Source organism: Drosophila serrata, unplaced genomic scaffold (assembly GCF_035046125.1).
Source record: "Drosophila serrata isolate PLE 108 unplaced genomic scaffold, ASM3504612v1 contig_382, whole genome shotgun sequence".
Taxonomy (NCBI): Eukaryota; Metazoa; Arthropoda; class Insecta; order Diptera; family Drosophilidae; genus Drosophila; species Drosophila serrata.
The window spans coordinates 5,079,490-5,099,622 of record NW_028257280.1 but is presented as its reverse complement, the minus strand read 5'-3'; the positions used below and the strand labels follow the sequence as shown (position 1 = coordinate 5,099,622).

The 20,133-nt window shown below is 38.4% G+C and overlaps 1 protein-coding gene across 1 annotated transcript; it reads left to right on the top strand.

Annotated features, from left to right (window-relative positions):
• Window positions 1–141: 141 nt before the first annotated feature.
• On the top strand, window positions 142–17,345 carry LOC110186830 (uncharacterized). The gene is given in 5 exon segments (XM_086840612.1): window positions 142–934; window positions 7,405–7,678; window positions 13,185–14,820; window positions 14,823–14,909; window positions 15,617–17,345. Coding segments are annotated over 4 exon segments (2,577 nt in total). The 5' UTR covers window positions 142–934; window positions 7,405–7,633; the 3' UTR covers window positions 16,426–17,345.
• Window positions 17,346–20,133: the final 2,788 nt, after the last annotated feature.

Below are 20,133 nucleotides of genomic sequence, written 5' to 3'. Positions count from 1 at the left end.
GTTTTTAGCCTGTCTCTGCCCTGTAGTTGTTGTACTTGTGGCTGGTGGTGCTTTTGCCTGATGCCTTTCGTGTTGTTGCCTTGGCACTTGGCTGCGTTCTGTGAATGTGGCTCTGGCTGGGTTTTGGGTTTAAGCCAGGTTAAGTTGGCCGAGAGCGAGCTGGAGCGGAGCGAAGCTTTTCTTGGGCAGCGTCAGCGGCAGCGGCACTTATCAGTTTCTGATCGCTGTGGGAATTTCAGTTAATTGTGGACGCTGTAGCCAAACGGACGCAACGCGGCGCACGACACTTGGCCAGAATATATCTAGCTTAGATTGGCTCTAAAAAAACGCACGTAGACTTTTGGTCGTGAAAGTATCTTTTCAGTTTAGAGTTCCATTAGCCCCACCCTACTTCTACTCCTAATTTGCTGGAATACGTTTGAGCCAGACCAAAATCTAAGGCCAAAAAGCAAACGAGCCACACAGCTGAAAACCCATTTAAGGACCGTTCCAAAAATCAAGGATCTTCCTGTTCAAAAATAATAAATTAAAATTAAAAGAGAGGACCGCTTTCGATCAAGTCAGTTAAATACAGAGTTTTCAGAGTGTGTGTGTGCGTGTGTGTATGTGTGCTTCTGTGTGTTTAATTTATTAAAATTAAATAAAACCAAAATAAAAAACAAAATATCTAAATCCGCAAAGAGCCATAAACAAATCGCATTCAAAGCTCGCGCGCCAATATTGCTCCAATTTTACGAAAAAAAAGAAACGGCTTAGCAACAATTGCATTGAACGGTTTGTACTCGTAAAAAGTAAAACAACAAATATATATATATAAATATATATAGAAAGCTTAACAATCAAATCCAATCCAACAACAACAACAATTACAATAACAATTGCGACGAGGGATTAAAAGCCAGTAACAGCAATAAATGTGGTGGGTGCATTATTGGTAAGCTGTGCCGCAGTAACGGTTAATAATACACCGAGCCATAAAAAACAAAAAGCCTCTCAATATATATATATAGATATATCTATATATATCTATCCATTCCTATATATATTTATATAGACCGCTTTGGTTTGGCCAAAACAGCTCAAAATTGGCCAAAAAACCAAGAGCGTTTTTATGCGCAAACGCGTTTTTATGCTCAGCCTTCTCCTCCCCCTTTTTGGTTTTTTTTATTTTTTGCATTTTTTATTTCGACGGTTTTCGTTTGTTTTGCACTCAAAGTTTTTGCTGCTGTGTTTTTAATTTTTGTTACAATTTTTTTTTGGCCGCCTTGCTCAACGTGCTCGCTTTGTTTTTGTTTTGGTTTTTGCCACAAAGTGGATTTGTATTCAATTTTGGAAATCAGGCGGGGGCAGTGGGCGGGGGGAGGTCCAAAAAAAGGCGGAGCAGTTCCGAAAAAAATATGTCGGCCAGCTCTCAAGGTCACGGATGAAAGTCTATCGGTGTCTTTTTGTGAGTCAGTGTATTGGCATGCAAGTGCAATTGGTGGATTTATACACTTGAATAAAATATAATTATCATACTTTTTGGGATATAATTAATTAGGAATTTCAAAGAACTTTAACAAAATTTAAGGAAAATTGTAGGAAATAAAAAAAAATTCTATCAAATGTTAATTATAGTAGTTGGAAATAAGGTACCCTTTTAATGGTGCATTTAATGTTGTATTACAATTTAAAAATGATCACGAAATTAAACACTTAATATCAGCGGTAGAAAATTATTAAATTTGATATTAATATTTACTAAAAGAGTTATTGGTTGCTTAATATTAATGAATATATTATAAAGTTAAACTTTGATATTTAAAAACTATGAAACTTAAATGATCGTAAATATAAAAAATAGTTATTTATTTAAAAAATGTTCAACTAATTCATTTAAAATCGTAATTTAAGTAATCTCTCAAATAATTTTGATGCTAAGAAATTTTGTATTTGAAATTTACTCTTGGTATTACAACCAAGTGAAATCATAAAGGATTTTAAATTGAAATTCACTGAATGATCAAAAAATACAAAAATATTTGGACCTTTTGTTTAAAGTTGTACTCCCCAATTTCGATGATGGTGATGGACAGGCGTGGATTAAACCATTAATTTCTTTTGCAGGGGAGATGTCTATCTCTCCATTTCATTCGATCGGACAAATGAGGCTTTAATGGCATATGGAGATGACGGTATATCTCATTATTTGGCAGACATCGGGCCCTGTAATTTAGACGCCCTGCTTATTTCGAGTTTACTGTAATAATTAACGGATTGCTGTAATTGAGAGTTGATTTACTGACCCACTGTCCCAGCTGGCATTCAAATCCGAAATAATAATAATACAGAAAGAAAAAAATATAATACCGAATCGCCGTGGAGTGAATTAATTTGAGATTTGTCAGATTGAAAGTCCGCTGCCAGCTGAATGCCAAGGAAAAGCTTCAATATACATACACCACCTCCAAGGGCAGTAATTGTGTGCAATGGATTGTTTCTTCGGTGAAGGAAAATTAATGGCAGCAATTTACCAGCAGCATAATTTACGATCTTGTTTGCAATGGCTAAGGTCCTAAAAAAATATATATATATAATGGCATTAAACTTATACGTAATTAAATTTATACTCTATTAATAAAAACATAATTAATTCCCATAACCTGCCCATTGAGAATCAGGTTCATTTCTCAATTGGATTAATTTAGATCACATGCGATAAAAATAAGACTTGTTTGGATTAATAATAGCCCAGTTAATTGGCGTTTAATTTTACGACCAACTTGTGTAATAAATCAATTCATATTATATGAGTAATTAAATATATTAAAATGTTAACCTTTAAATTTAAATTTTATAATACATTCCCAAATAATATTTTGTAAATAAGAATTCCAAACCGGATGTCCATTCTAAGCCATTGCATTCTCAGAAAAACAAACTCTTGGACACCACTTAATTACTCAATCAAGCCTTAATGTTTTATTTGAAATATCTCAAAGTAATTGCACACATTTAATATAAATAAATACGCCTGTCATTAAACAACATAACATGTTGGTAGCCTTAGCTCGACCCTTAATCAATCAAATCAAACTCATATCGATAATGTATAAAATTTTTCTTTGGCCACACATTCTAAGCCAGATTGCAAAAGACTTGGCAAAAAAGCGTTGCCAAAGCGTTCAACATTTTTTAAGCAAAATTATTATTAAAAGCTTAATTGCAGCGCAAATGGCCTGCAGTGGCCAGTAGCTCAAGCTTTTGGCCAAAACAATTAGAGGCTGCAAAAAAAGTCCGATTAACAAATTATATGCCACCAACTGGATAAAAAAATGAAATACAAAATAGAAAACGAAACCCACAAAGCGGCTGACAAAACGCCTCAAAGTCGCACGACCTGAACAAAAAAAAATAAATAAACAAACTTGTTTGGGATTGCACTATTTTGGCCAGAGTTTTGGCCGCAACAATGCGATGACAAATACTAAATAAAGTGGCCACCGTGCGGGGAGGGCAATAAACTCTTTGAAATTCCATGGAAAATGCTCCAATTAGTGCTTGTTTTTGTGACTTTGGCAGGGTTTTTGGCTTTTGCATTGACTTTGTCTTGATTTTCTTATATGTACCCTTGAAGGAGGTTACCCGAATTTAAATTAGGTGTTTATATAGGTGTTATTAAAGCCTCTTTTAGATATTTTCCTGTTCTTAATTCCTTGGCAAATTTATATCCCTTTTGACCGCGATCGGAAGTTAAAGCCGTAAACAAAACTTTGCACACAAGTTTTATTTGATGAGCCTAAAGATTTAATTATTGAGATAATTTGGCAAGCTTTACTACTTCTTATGTCGTTAAAAATTGCTTTGTTTTTCTATTTATATATTAATGGAGTTTCCTGAGGTCTATAAATAAAAGCAAGAAGCCTTAAAGTTCTGTGTGTGTTTAAGGTTTTATTTTTGCTAAGATTTCTCTGGTACTTCTCGCTAGTTAATGATCCTCATTTAAAGCAGAGTTTATTAGAATATATCGTTAAATAAAATATGGTTTACCTTATATTTATTTTTGTAAATTCTATACTCTTTAACTAACCCTTTTTATTGTTTCCAACTTAAAGTACATATTATTCTTCAATTTAAAGTACTCTTCGGCTTCCCTTTAATATACATAACATAACGTATACGACGTGTGGCCTCTCCCTTCTTTTGATGGCTTTGAGCCTGGCCGTCCCTCAACTCTGCTTGAATCTAAATAACAAATATATAGATATGTATAAATATATATTACTGAAAATCCACTAGACTTGGTATCGACTCCACTTCGATTGTTAATGAATTGCAATCGTCGTCGTGCGACACTTTCCGAGTTGCTGGAATTGAGAATGCGAATGTTTGACAATTTGTCACAGGGTCCAACACTTGTCTCGTCCGCCGTCTGTGTTTCGGAATTGGAATCGGAATCTATATCTATATGACTGAGTGAATTGCGGGTGCGGGCCACGTTTGTCCATTTGTTACACATTTTATTTTCGCCTTTTGTTTGGTCTTGTGTCACTCGAATTGCCATGCATTGTGTGGGTATTTAGTAGCAATTTATTTGCCATTACCTTTTGCCCGCAATGTTCACTTCTGGTTTTAAATCAAGTTTATTAACCGGAATCTGTCAGTCTGCCATTGTCTCCGTTCTCACCTCGCCGTCGATCTATCTGGAGGTTCTCGAAGTTAACCAAAGTCGCCACTGTCGAAGTTGAAGTTCCCTGGCCGCTTTCAGGGCGTATCCATAGCCATCGATTAGCATTCTAATTTATATACTAACTGCCCCGAGAGTGTGAGTGCGGCACAAATTAAGTAACGCCAATGGGCATGCACGAGTTCGAGTGCGAGAGAGAGATTGTTTTATATTCCATTAACTATTGCGATTTCAAGACCAACTTGCGGTTGCCCAAGAATCGATTGAGAGTAGTGCTAAGATCTATAAATATATATAGTTATAAATATTTAATATTTGAATTCGATTTATTATTATAATAATTGAAATTACCTATAGGGTTAAGGTTTTTTGTAATTATTCTAAGGTGGTTTCAAGGGCACATTGTGGTTTTATAAGAATAAAACTTATTTAAATAAGAAAGTTCTTGTTCTTTATTTACAGATGAACATGAATTTATAATATCTAATTTGAAGTGTTTATATTATATACAAAGTTTAGAAAGTTGTAAGCAGGTAATTAATTAATACTTTATTAAATAGCTTAAATTTGTATTATTGATGGTTAGAACCTAAAGAAATCTTAACTTGTTTAATACATAACTTCCACGAATTCCTCCTAACTTTTACTTTCATATTCAAATTATAAGCCAACTAATTTTTTACAAATTCTTTAATTTTCTTTCTTTAACTTAATCAACTCACACACATTTATTTTTGGTCTCTCACCTTTAAACAAAAACTGCCTATGAAACCCATCATTAATTTCTTTAATTTAAGCATCTTCCCAGTGAGAAGATACAACAAAGCAACCACTAAAACTTGTTCTCGGCTCTAAAAATATTGTGTATTCCAAGAAAATAATTAATTGCTCTTAAATATACATATACATTGTTATATGTAAATAATAATACAAAAAGAGTATATCCAATTCAAGTAATTCTTTTTACCAACTTGGTGTGCTTTTGGCCTTAACCCAAGTGACGTCTGTGATATATACCGGCTTCCATGTAAAGTCAGAACTAGAACAGATTGCGATTCTAATTCCTATGACAATTATGGGTGCAGCTTGATTAGTTAAAGACTAGTTATAATTTAGAGATGTTTAACTGCGGATAATGAATGTGTGAACAGAATACTTTGCAAGGCGATCTCGTTTGAACCCTTCCGAACTTTTACTTTCTTGAAGTTTATTACAAAAAACAAGACAAAAGACCCAAAAGGCCAAAGAACTTACAGAAGAATGTGTAAAAATTCGAGTCGTAGAGAATAAAAGAAATTGAGATGACGTCAGTAGAGGTGAATAGAATAAAAAAAATAATGGTTTGCCGGCTCAAATGGGAGGTTCTATTTGGTTTTGGCTAACTAATGAGCTGCCGCTTTAAGCCAAAGAACGAAACTTTCGTTTTTAATGAGATGCCTGCTGGCCATAAACATATTTAGTTTCCCCGCAGAATTCCTTAGTAATTAAAGCCATTGAACGCTGTTTGAGAGGAGAGGTTAACATAAAAAATATATAACCACAGACGGGATGAGTAATTATATGGATTTGTGAAGAAGGCTTGATAAGAATTAGAACTGGTTTGGCTTCAGCTCTCCTCGCTTTCGGCTTTTGTCTAGCTTTCAAGACGAAAAAATATGATTTCTTACCCGGCTCTTATTTTTTCTGTTTTTGTTTATAATGTTTTATGGATTTGACTTTGGCTTGGCTTTTTAATTACATGGTCTGTGTGGCGGAAATGCCAGAGAACGGTTAATTAAATTATGGCTGGCCAAAATCAAACTCATCACGGCTCTGTCCAACAAATCCGTGGAGTATCCATCGATATTGCAGCAACACCGGCAAAGTCCTCACTTCAATGGCATGCCAATTGCTGGCAGCAAAAAAAAGCTATCAAAATACCTTGCCATTAATTATAAATATGTTGAAATTGCAACAGACGACTGAGCATCTGTCTGGGCCTGGGCTTGGCTCTAAACTCTTAACTCTCGACTCCTAGACTCTCGACAGTCTCGGCTCTCGGTTTGTTTTTCTGGCCAAGACTGTGCAGCTTGTTGCCACTTTGGCAGTGTCTGCTTCTGGCCACTTGCTGGTGGTTAGTAGTACTTGTTGCCGGTTTTGCTGTTGCCAACCTGTTGCCAATACAAGTTCAATGATTCTTCTACACCCCGAAAAAAAAGGAAATAAAGAACTAGCCCTTAATTGTCTTTGAACTTGATAGAGGCAACCATGCACGGAAGGTACAGGCTAATAAATATAAGTAAATTTAATGAAAAAACCTTATTTTGGTTACTGGTATTTTGCTAAGCTCTGTATTAAACGTTTTAAGAGTCCCTTAGCCCTTTATCTTTATAATATTTCAATTTAAAATATTAAAGAAAATTACTTTAAGCACATACAAAATAAATATTACCATCTTAAGGACTCTAATTAAATTATTATAAACTTAAAATAAATATAATATTTCTTAAAGTGTAGACAGATGGCTTTGGAATTTGTTGAAACTCTTGAAATTAGCTGCAAGTGCCGCAGACTCTCGGCAATTTCTGGTGTGAAATGCACCTTGACATTTGGCTTGGATATTTCCCATCGCTTATCGATTGAACGCAACGCCATTTGTTATATGTTTTTTTTGCAAATGAATTTGCCATGGGAGCAATGGATACTATACTTTATGCCGCTTTTGTATTTATTTCTTGACCATTTTGCACTAATTCCAGCTCCTTGTCTTTCGCTTAATTGCCAGCCATTAAGCATTCGCCAAAGACAGTGGCCCAGAGCGAGACCATGGTCCATACGAGATGAGATGAATCACGTCTGAGGAAGTGCCCCCATTAAGAGCAGATTGGTTTCTGATCTGGTGAAACAGAACAAAGAAGCCACTAAAGCGCTTGATTAACTCCCTGGAGCGACTGGTGGACAGGTGGTTTTGGATTGGAATCAACCGACATGGCACACTTTTGCTGGCTCCTCAAATTCGCATTTCTGCTGCTGGTAAGTGTGACACTTAAGGCGCTGATTGCTGGAGTTTATTTATGGCCAGGTGCGCAAAGAATTCCAGGGAATTTGTTGACCAAAAAACACTGACCACTTAAGTTCAAGGCTTAATTTAGTCAATTAAGCCAACGAATTAAACTAGTTTCGGGTCTAAGAAAAGCTAAAGCAAGCGATGAATGTTATTTTTTTTTTATAGAAAATAATAAAGGTGGTATTTATAGAATTTCATATAGTTTTAGTTCGAGTTTAAAAGAGGTTTTATTATTTTAAAAAATTTATTATAATTATTAAACCTTTAACAACAGCCACTGCAAAACTCTCTTTGCCTTTCATCACATTCAAAAACAAATCAATCAATTTTCATTGATCTTCAACTTGGAAAGTTGCATTTTCTTTTCCACACGATTTCCGATTGAACAATCGATGAAATTGTTTCAAATGGCATCTCCAGGTTAACATGGGGTTAAAAGACTTTGGACATCCAATTGAGACCTCATCCAGTCTCAGGCACAATTGCTGCAACCAGTTGCCAAATGCATTCCCAGGCGGTGCTCCATTAGCCATTGCGTTTTATGAAAAATGGTTTAATGGTGCGATCGCACTCCATTTGTTTTGCCGACTTCGGCTTTATTGGCCCAAATCATCCATAATCCAGCAGCGGCTCACGAGCTTGGCTTAGCTCTGAATGCATTTCGGAATTAATTTTTACCACACATTCGCTCTGTTGTGTCTGGGCCACACTTTATTGACTGCTCATTAGACAGACCGAGTTGATTGTGAGTAATGTGGAGTAAAGTAAAGCTAACTGGAGCCCAAGTAAACTAAATAATTGCACGCGATTCAACTGCAGACGGTTGCTTGCAGTATTCTGAAAAAAAAATCAGGCAGGTTTTTAAAAAAATAAAATAATAAACAAGAACACATTTTAAATATATAAATATATAAGTGTATTTTAAAGAGGAAATATATTCTTAAAAGCCTTAGCATACATTAATATTTGCAAGGAATTTATTTAAAGTGTTGAGATCTTTTAAAGATTTCCTAAAATTTTTTGACTAAAACCATGGGCTAACATTTTTTAAATAAAATAATCCTTACTTTAATTTACCTTTATTATAAATAGTTTTCCTTGCTTTCCAACATATTTTATAATATTTTATACGTAGTTTCACAATTTCTAGAATTTTTCATGTAAAAGAAACAAATGACTTAGGACACGAACTTGTTTCAAAAGAAAATGTAAATATATTTCTTTCTTAAACTTTAAAACACGTTAACTGCTAAAAAGTTAAATGTTTTAGATCTCTTAAATAATATAACCAAATTTAAAAAATATATATCGGATAAATAATTTTTCTAGAAAACTCCTTAATTGAAAATAATCAATTTAACCACTAACTTGGATAAATGAAATTTTCTTTAAATGTGTATATATTTTAATTTTTGAATGGAACTTAAAAAAGCATTTTAGCTTTATTTCTTCCAGTGTATTTATGCAACTGGCCCATTGGACTGCCTCTGTTTTTGTTTGGCTCAAAACTGTGGCTCTGTTTGTGTCTCAAAAGAAAAAACTCAAAACTGAAACTTAGAGCCTGTCTTTTGGCCATTTGAAGGCGATGACGATGGCAATTTGCAAATTATGCACAGCGGGGCAGGGAGTGGTTTTGGCCGCTGTGGTTGCTGTGCTACAACTACATTCTAAACTCGGCTTTTCTCTTCTCAATTATTAACCCACCAAAGTCCATCCATGATTGCAGTCAGCATTCAAATTCATGCCAATGAGCCGTGTCGTTTATATGGTCTTAAGTTGATTTTAAACGTTCTGGCGCTGCCATGGGTTAATTTCCCACACAAATCCAAGTTCGGTGCGGTGTGTGTCTCTGCCATGTAATTAATAAATGTGTGTTTTTATGCCACAGAACCAAGTTGATAGGTGCAATTTGGAGCGAATTCGAGTCTGATTCTGGGCCCAAACTAGTGGCATTGAGCGTGGCACTGCCCTAATGTGGGCTGCACTTGGCTGGAAGATCGATAGCGAGATAGTTACACGGGGAGAAATTAAAGGAAACTGATTAAATTTAATATAAAAATGTTATATTGAGATAATAATATAAATAGCCATATAATAATAATTCAAGTAGCTTATAAGATAATTTAATACAAGACTGTTTGTAAGGGATAAACCATTTTCAAGGAAAGTTAATTTATTAATAGTTTCTTATAAATCAACGCGCTGCAGCGTAGTGAATTCTTGTTGCAGCTTAATATATAAATTAACAATTAAATATAAAACATATATATATTAAATTAACAAATTAAACATATTAAATTAGGAAAAATGTACTATACATTTCCAAGGACTAATTCTTTGAAAATAAAACGATTTTTGAGTGATCTGGTATGAATCCTAGTCCCGGATTTTATGTGTTTAATCAGAGCTCTAGTTTCCGAATTCGATAATTTTAAATACTTTTATTAAATGAGTATTCCTTGTACCTACACCTGCATTTCTCGCAGTGCCTTTGGCGAAGGCGGACCCGAAAAAAAGGTGCTGCTGGCGTTGTCTTGTAATATTATAATATTGTGCACACAATGTGGCCACAGCTGACGACAGCGGGTGGTAGAGATTAGACTTTGTCCGGCGTCCAGTTTAGGCCAGACTTCGTATTGGGGGGAAAATGGACTCGCTGACACATTCACTTGGCCACCGACTGGGCAGCTCCAGTAGCTGCTGCTGTTGCTCCTTGTGGTGGCCGCCCACTTCTAGAGTGAACGAAAACGCCCGAAGAAACCGCTGGGATTATGCAGAAATGTTAAAAGTTACATGACTTTTTCCGCATTCGATAGCTAAAAGCGCAATGTGTGTGGCAAGTTCGTGGCCCGCGTTGAGTCATTGAGTCGCGAATCCTGTTCCAAGCTGATCGAGATCAATCATCAACGTATCAAGTGGTATGAAAATACTTCCGAAATTTGCATAACTCAAAACATGAATTCAATCTGTCAACTTGTGGCGTTGTGTGAAATCACGATGATTGGAGCTAATTAAAAGCATCGAGTATCGAGTGTCCAGTATCGACATATAGTGGTGGATCGGCACTTGAAAGCCAATCGAGTGGGACAATTGAGACCAATAAAAAGAGTGCTCATTAAGGCGTGATTATTGCTTAATTGTTTGATCTCTATTCACGCGCACCACAAGGCGGATACGTAATATGGCCACTGGGCTGGCGTTCTGAAAGTATTTCGTATATATATGGTAGTTTTTTGACACTTCCGCTAAGTTGACAGCCGTGAAAATTGTCACCAGTGCCACAATCGAATGATAAATGATAAGTGCAAAAGAATGTTGAACAGGATTAGAGAGATCTCCAAATCCAAAATTAAAGCAGGTTGTGATAAATCAATCAAGATTAATAATTGCCTATCATGGGGCCAGGTCGCCGTAAGAGATCTCCGAGCTCCACGTTCATTCATTAAACTGGAGCACGTCACTGACCAGGCGGTTCGAATAACTCCACAATGGGAGAGGAATGCTCATTGTTGGGATTTATTCATTATTTCGTAATTATTTTTAGAACGTTTTGCTTATTGTCTTACGCGGCCCTTATTGTCGCTGGCTAGCCAAGCCGTTAATTTGGTGTCAATGCTAAGTGGCGACCACTGTCGCTTTTCCATTTTCTTGTTGTTGTTTCCATTCAACGCCCGCGGTCAGTTACTTCTGCAATTTTAGACATAAAAGGCAAGGCGACCCAAGTCCCGCCGGATGACTAACCGATCTAGTGACTGGCTCGGGCGCTGGGCTGGGCTGGGCTGAGCCGCCTGGTCAAGTCAGGTAACTTTAGCACATGTGCGAAGGTGTTCCGAGTGCTGCCAGTGTGTAGATGCAATCGCTCAGATCGGCTCTGCTCTAGAAAATGCCCGGCGACAGGCGCCCACTGCGCTGCCGGATGTTGTTATTGTTCTTGCTCAGGGGGTGTATTTATACTCTATTATATTATATTATATTTTATTTGAGGCTTATTTACCAAACAGCTTGAATAATTATGCTATTATGTTCAGCAGTTCGTGTATGGTGTTTGGCGGCTTCTATTAATATTCGATTCAATTTTCGCCATTTTTCATTGTTTTCAATTTGCGCCTTTCCAATTTGAAGTCGATTATATTTCAATGGGTTAGCCGTGGATCAAAAGTGTGTCCGATGGTAAATGATCTGCCTTAATGCAATTAGCAATGCTAATATTATTGAACGATGGCTAGATATATCCATAAATATGTTTTATTAGCTCAAAAGTGGATTGGGAGGGCAAGTTCGTGCCCTAAGTCTTTTGTTTCTTCGGTGGGTGTGTGTGTGGCGCTGATAACGATTTATGGCCGATCTTTGGCCATGAATTTGCAATGCAATGTACGAGCAGATATGAATGTAGATTAGTATTAAATAAAGGAAATTAATGGGTTATATTATGTAAGTCTCATATTTTTTCACATTTACTTTTTCAACTACTTTAGTGGGTTGGTTTTTAGTGAAGGTTAATTGAAATGGGCTGTTTATATATCTTAAATATATACATTTTATTATATTATATATTATAATAATTGTGATAATGTTTAAAATCCTATAATTTTTAAAGAATTATTATTTTTAATTTAATTATTAGCTGACTCAGTTGTACTTTACTTTCCCTTTGAAACAGTGACTTAATTTATTAGTCAAACTTTAAGCCACAAAGAATGTATGACTAAATCCTGTTCTACTCCCAGTAATCATTACTCATTGAAAAATAAATTAATTAAAACTGCAACCTGACCAAGGGACGTCCAGCTACATAAAACTTGTCCTTTAATCCGGAAATGCTATTCATTAAAAACAAGTCGAGATGAGTCAGGGAAATGCAGGCAAATCAATAACAACATAAATATCACGCTGACAGATTGATTGTTTAAGTAATGTTACCATTTTCCACTCGAATGGAATCCGATGCGAAGTGCCTGGCTTGTGCCTGGAACTGTTTGTCCGATCGCTGTTTTTCGCTACCTTACGCCACCACCCACTTGAGCACTCGATCGAGCTGCAAACGCGGTTAATTATGCCACATACATAAGCTATACTTGACCAGGGAGCAACATGCACCACTTCAAACGGTGCCGGTGCCATGGCATTCCGATGTTCCGATGTCTTAATAGACCCGGCCGCATTATTATTCAAATGCGGCTAGTCAAGTTGAGGTCCAGAGCCCAAGATCTCATTGCATGACTTATGCATATTTGTGCCCGACATGAAGACATATGGATTTATAGTATCGTCGATCACTCCAAATGATATTTTAATTACGCAAATTTATAAATAGATTTCTGAGATAAGCTGTGGATGCGATCACCCTAGGTGACGATTGCATGGGCAAGTCAGTAGACATAGATTGTGATCTGGTTTATGGGGAAAATGTATTACAATCCATCTTCTACTAATTTATCTAACTCCTTTCTTATAATCTCTTCTCTTTCCCAGATGATGTCCGGTTGTTGGACACGTCCTGCTCCCGCTCCTTTGCCTGGCGGTCGGCAAAGTGAACTCATTGCGGGCAACGAGTTCCTCAAGCTCTTCCTGGATCATGACGATCAGCAGCGTAGTTTGCACAGCAGTGAACAGGATTTTGAGGGCAGAGCAGAGTCAACTGCCTCAACTTCGCCGAATCCTCATCCTCGCCAGCGAATGGCCACGGGAAGGAGTTTGGATGGCAGCAGGAATCGCTATAGAAATTCCCTTAGTTCCGGCAGCAATCCCACAATAGAGGACTCAGACTCCAAGCAAGTGGTCAAGCTGGTGACCTCTGGCAGTAAGATAGTGTTCCTCGAAGATGCTCCAAGTCCTGTCGGCAAGTTGGGGAAGTCCTCTTCCAGCGACGAGGTGAAAGTGGTGGCCGTTAGTGTGAGCTCTTCAAGCAAAAGAGGTCCTCCCAAGGGCAGTTCCCAGGGAAGTCCCACAGGAAGTGGATCTGATTTTGTAAATCGTTCGCATAAAAGTGAACTTTCCATTGAGGAAACGGAACCTCGATTGGCCGGAGACTCCATGGATGCTGAAGGGGATTCCCTTAATAGTGCATCAAATATACAGAATGTATTGGCTGCTCCTCTGCTGGCGGCTTCAGCTTCATCAATGCATTCGTTTCTTAAGAACAAAACTGAGGAGGGAACAGGAACTGGAACAGGAACTGGAGCCGGCACAGGAGCAGGTTTACCCTTTCAAACAGTGATTTATCATGACACTAAACAGGGCAGAGGACCACAGTCCCGATCCATATCCTACAGCTCCATCAGTCAGAATGTAGATGATCTACAAGCCTGGCAACAGTCGAGAAGCGGTATCCTGGCCGAGGCCCAAAGGAATGTTAGTGAGAGCCTAAAACATGGACATGGCTCAGAGCCAGCTAAATTCTACTCTGTGCCCTCCAAGATGTACAGTGTGCCGAGTAAGTTTTACTCGGAACCAGCCAAGGTTTACTCCGAGCCAGCCAAGATGTATGGTCAGCCCGAGAAGGTATACTCGGAGCCCTCGAAAGTATACGGACAGCCTTCGAAATTTTACTCAGAGCCAGCCAAGGTTTATGGGCAACCCTCAAAGGTTTATGGAGAACCGGCCAAGACCTATTGGCCACAAACGGTGACCAGCACGGCAGCCACTCCTGCGGGAACTACTCCCCATTCCAATCCTATCTCTGGCAGTAGCACCAGCACGGCGCAGCCGGTGGCTGCCACAACATTCTTGCCGCCCAGATCTAGACCGCGACCAGCGATTGTCTCGCGCATCGCTTTTGGCGAGGCCCAGAGCACAACAGCCACAACACCAACAGCAGCAACAACATCTGCAACAGCAGCTACCACAACGCCAGCAACACTGGCCAACAGGGTCACCACAGTAAGGCCTCCCAGCAGCAGCAGCAGCATTAGACCCACAACTTGGCAGCATCACTATCACAGCTACCAGCAGCAGCAGCAACATCACCAGCAACATCAGCAACAAGCTCATCCAACGCGCCGTGTACTCTTCAATTTGGATAAATTGCCTTATGATTTATTGAATGCACCCCAGCCTCATCTATTGGAGCCAATTTCATCGAAGCCAGGTCCAAACTACCAGCAACAGCAAGCACACGTCCCTGCTGGGAGCAACGTCAGCATTCATCACTGCCGCATCAACATTCTAATCAAAATGCCAAAGGATTGCCCAACAGAGGTGAGTCTAAGTCCAAGTTGGAGTTGGAATCTGAAGCGTAGTCTTAAAGTACACAGGAGAAAATTAGTTAAGATTAACTCCTTTTGAGAAGTAATTTTATTAAAATATTTATAGTTTCGAGTCTTGATTTATAGAAAATATTCAAACAAGACAATTAGATCTGGAAGAAATAGGATAAAACCTTACAATAAATTTATTTTTAGCTTCTGAACATTCATTAATAGAATTAAATAAAATATAAAAATAAATATTTAGGGAAAAGAAATAAGTATATTTTTTCTAACCACTTAATACATATCTTCTTTTTATATATATCAACATTTCTTTCTCTGTACATTTTGTTAAACAAATTACACTCTGCAGCAGGGCTCATTTTGCAATTGCATAAATTAAAGAGATCAATTTTAGGACCCCAGCGGATTAATCATATATCAGGGAAAACATTTATTCAACCCACTTTAATGATAGATTAGGATCTCAGTATTTCTTAATCTTTCTAAGGAGTTTTAAACTTCTTTACTTTCTCCTCTTTCTAAGGAATAAATAGCTCATTTTATTCATGTTTCAAGTAACAAATCTTTCTTAAAACCCCACCTGTTGCATAGTGTATCTATGAATTGTGATAGACAGCGACAACGCACGGGCTAGACCCACTTGAACCCCGGCTGGCTAATCTTGAACTTATCAAACATCATCTTTTGTTGCAGATCTAGTCAAGTGTGTTGCCAAATTCGCACACCAACATGGAGCAGCATCGGCATCCACGGCTTCGCCATCATCATCATCTGCAGCGTCGGGGTCAGGCAGCAGTGGCGGCGGCTATTCATATAGCTCCAGCTCCAGCAGTAGCTCCTCCTCCTCCTCATCCTCATCCTCCTCAGGCATCGTGGCATCTGGAGCCTCCGCCCACTCCTCCTCCCCATCTAGGGCGCAGCACCATCAACACTTTACCACCGAGCGCCCCGAGCTCTATACTCCGACCTCGGAGCAGAATTACGAAATCGAGGAGTCCGTTAGTGTTATGACAAACGGACGGGCCCATGGACCGCAGGGTGGCGGTGGCGGTGGCGGTGGTGTGGCAGGAGGTAGTGGTAGCACTGCATCAGTGGCCACTACACCAGCTGGTCCAGCGACAACGAGCACCATTCGTGGCATCAACAGAGGACGTGGCTCGGTGGTTTACAATGCAAATGCCAACGATTATTCGGATGATGGCGGGGATGGGGATGGGGATGGGGATGGAAATGGAGAAACCACATCTGAGGGTGATTCCTCCGGTGAGGAAGGGGCAGCTGGAGCACCCGAAGATGAGGACAAAGTGGCATACGTGGTCGAGGGACAAAACTATCGCAAATACCGAGTGGAGGAGAAGACCGACGATGGCTTCATTGTCGGCGAGTATGGAGTGGTGGACCACAACGATGGGAACCTCTGGGGAGTGCGTTATACCGCCGACTCTACCATCAATCGCAGTCTGATTCAGAAGGCGTTGCTCACGTTTCTCAAGCTCAAATAGGGGGGCCATGGCGGTCACTATGCACTCAAAGAAATAATTGTTTGAAATATTTGGAAAATTATTTAGTATTTTTGAAAAGAATTTTAGGAAATATTAATTTGATTTGGATACAATCTTCATATATTTATTGATTCAGAATGATTTAAACGAACAACATTTGACTTAGAATAAGCTCAAATTCACATAATCTTTGATTAGTTTAAAAGATTGATATTTTCAATGAGTTAAATATATTTAAAATAACCCCTCATTCTTTTAATAATATAATACAAGAAGGTTAATAATATCAGGGGTTAAAATATAAAAGAAAAAATGTATATAAATAGTCTTATTAAAGTTCACTCATCTTACGCTGAAATATCCTTTTAAAAAATCTATATTTCTTGTGAATTTAACTTTTCCAAATTCAGCAAAAATTATTTCTGCGAGTGTTAAAAATGAAATAACCGTCACCCCGCACTCCCCCTGATGAGGAGCCAGCTGCAAGGGCATTCAAATGTGATCCAAGTCGTATTTTAGTTTAGCTTAGATAACCTAGATAGCCTAAATAGACACGTAGTTACCCCTAGTTTGTAGCTCTATAGATGAGTTCCCACGCGACCAGGACACACTCCTTTGGCCCTGTGTGTGTTTAGTCAGTAAACGAATTTTGTTTAATGTTTAGTTAATGTTTTAATTAATTTATTGTAGTTGTTGGTATTGTAATTGTAACCGTAGCTTACTATAGAGTTACCGAAAGCGAACATAATTTATTCAGCCGACAGCACTCGAAATTCCACTGACCTAGCAACTTGCCATAAAAGAATCCGACGATGTAGAAGCACCTACCAGCATTAAGATCGAGCGAAACTATCCTAATTAGAGACTAAGTGACTTGTGTAGTAAAAATAAAAGAGAATTAAAGTCGAGAATTAAACCGAGTTGTGTGTGTGGAGTGCATTAATCTCTTTTAAGGGAGGGGTAAATGGAAAACAGGTTGTCCCAGAGTGGGGGCAGATATCACATCCCCATCGTTGGATCTTGGGTTGCTCCTCCGTTCCGCAATGTAAATAGCCACTTAAAATTGATTAAAAACACGCAGCCTGCGGCACAACGGAGGAAAGTAGTTTTTCGAGACAATATCATTAAAATTTAATTGATATGAACAAGTGACAAAGCAGCAGCAGGAGCAGGACACTCCGAGTCAGGGGAATCGAAGCTTATTGTTTCGATTTTTACACTGAAAATAAAGATGGGACAACATTTAATACTATATTTTGTAAATTTTCATATGCCTCAGATTTATACAATAGTTTTTTATTGTTTCTTTCTGAAAAACTTTAAATTGTTGAAGAGTACGTTTAATTTGTATTAATTTTTATTAAATATTTATGGTTTCCTTTAATTTTCTCAGTACCTGAGATAAGCAGTGACAAGGGCTGTTCTCTTCTCCGTTGGGATAAAGATAATACCCTGGCAGCTGGAACCTGCCCGGGGACCATCAAGTCTTCCGAGTGAAACGCGGAAGCTTGACTCCTTCGCGGGAAACTGAAACCGGTGATCCCTGCTCGGGGGAGAGACAAGGAACCTGTGACAAAGTCAAGGCGTCCGTTTTTGGGCGATCTTTATAGAGCCACATTTGGCCAATTAAGAGCAGGCATTTCCATAAATGTCGCTGTCGTTGTTTACTGATCTGCCTCAAGACCTGAAAGCGAGCCCATAAAGGCCAAGAGCAGCGGCACTCAACGGGAAACCGACTGAAGGTCGCTCAACGACCTTGCTTGCGGTCGCCTCTTTTCCTCTGTGTGTGGACGAGTATATTTATATAGGATCCTACTCTATGTATATGTGAGGCGTCTGCCGGGCCTGATTTTATTGCCCCTCGGGGACCCAGTGCCAGGGAGAGTGGCCGAGGAAAATTTCCACTAATGATTACATGCGCCAGTGCCAGGTTTCTGCCCAAGATCCAGTCGCAATTCCAAGCTATTTATAGATGTGTAAGACAATCGGGCTTTGGTATGCCACCACCTTATCGCAAACCGGCAATCAACCCAAACGCAATCCCAAACCCGCAGAGATCCGAGACGAGGTCCAGCTGCGGATTCTGACCCTACAGCATCGGCGACGCGATCTGCGTGAAGAAATACAGCACATGACCATAAAGATCACGAAAAGGGATTGGGAGGCAGGCGGCAACGAAGATGGGAATACTCTAGCTAAACTATATTGTTAATAAATAATAAACTAAAAAGAGTGAATGAAAGATATTTAATAAGAAAAGGGTTTAAGTAATAATTTAATTACCTTTATTTATTTAAAAGGAGAATGTATCAAAAACCATAAGAAGGTTTTTTATGTCGCAAATTCTTGTTTAAGAGGGTATCCTTCGGCTTAAGTTGCAGCTAATATGAAATAAAGAAAATTATAATTTTTAAACATGAACTTCTTATAATAATATCCTAACTTGTTATCTTTTACATTATTTTTTTGAGGGTCCAGATCTAGTAATCAGAGTCATAATTTAAAATTTTTTACTAGCTTTGTAATAACCAAATTTGAAAATTTGTAAAATCTTAACCTTTATTCTCATTGCTCTATTAAATTCCCATTACCCATCGAAAATCAAGGACTTTACCAATATCGCATTCCAAGGATACATTTCTCATCTTATAAAAGAAGTTCATGAAATTCCATTTACCTCTTTCAAGGGTATGGAAAAAAGAGAATGTGCCTGGGACAGTTGCAGATTTAATGCGAAATGCCAGAGAGTCAGAGTCTGGGGCTGGGGATGTGGCTGAGTATAGAGCTGGAGCTGGAGCTGGAGATGGGGATGGGGATGGTGCCGTGCCCTTTCTGCGGTCAGCTGCCTGATGGACATCTCCGGCGGAGCAGGAGATGGAGCTGGAAACTGAAGGAACTGGTTATACCGTTGCTGGACGCTTCGGTTAAGTGCGGCAATTATAAGGCGAAACAGTTCTCTTCGCTTCGTGCTTCTGGTGGAGTGAAAGAACTTAACTGAAATAAAACATGATGAATGCCAGGCAAACACGTTGCCATTCCAGTAATGCACACAGAAAATTTATGAATTTGCTAATTTTATTTGCCAATGTTGTTTTTATAATTTATTGTTGTGAATAAGCAGACAGTTCTTTGAGTTTTAATTTAAATTTGGGGGAGAAAAGTACCTTAAAATCATGCTTTATAAAAAGCAAGGGGTAGGGCTTATAATTATTATAACCCAACCTGGTTAGGCAATCATGAAATAATAAAGATAATACAAATATAGGAATTTATAGAACTAAATGAGCCGCAACCTACCTTCTCATTTGTTATCGGTTATCAACATGTTTTATATTTAATTCAATATGTTCTTTAATAAAATGTACAATTTAAAACATAAAATTAATATAAAGGAAGGCGAATTCGATATAATTTTATTTCTGTGTATATTTTTGGTGTTGCTATTTTGTTTTTATTTTATCATATTTTTTTGGGAGGTGTATAAGTGCGTGTCGGCCATAAATTTGAAAACTGCACGATCGCCGCTCTGTGACAGGTTGAACACTGCCACGCCTCCGCCCCCACGTCCTGGTTAGTGGCTTTTTAATGCGGTGGGCGTGACCTGGAAATGGGCATTCTGACAGCTGCGAGGAGGCTGTCCACTAGCTTCATTAAATCCAACCAGCCTCCGCTTTGCTCCGCTGCAATCTCGAAGGGGCCTCGAGGTGC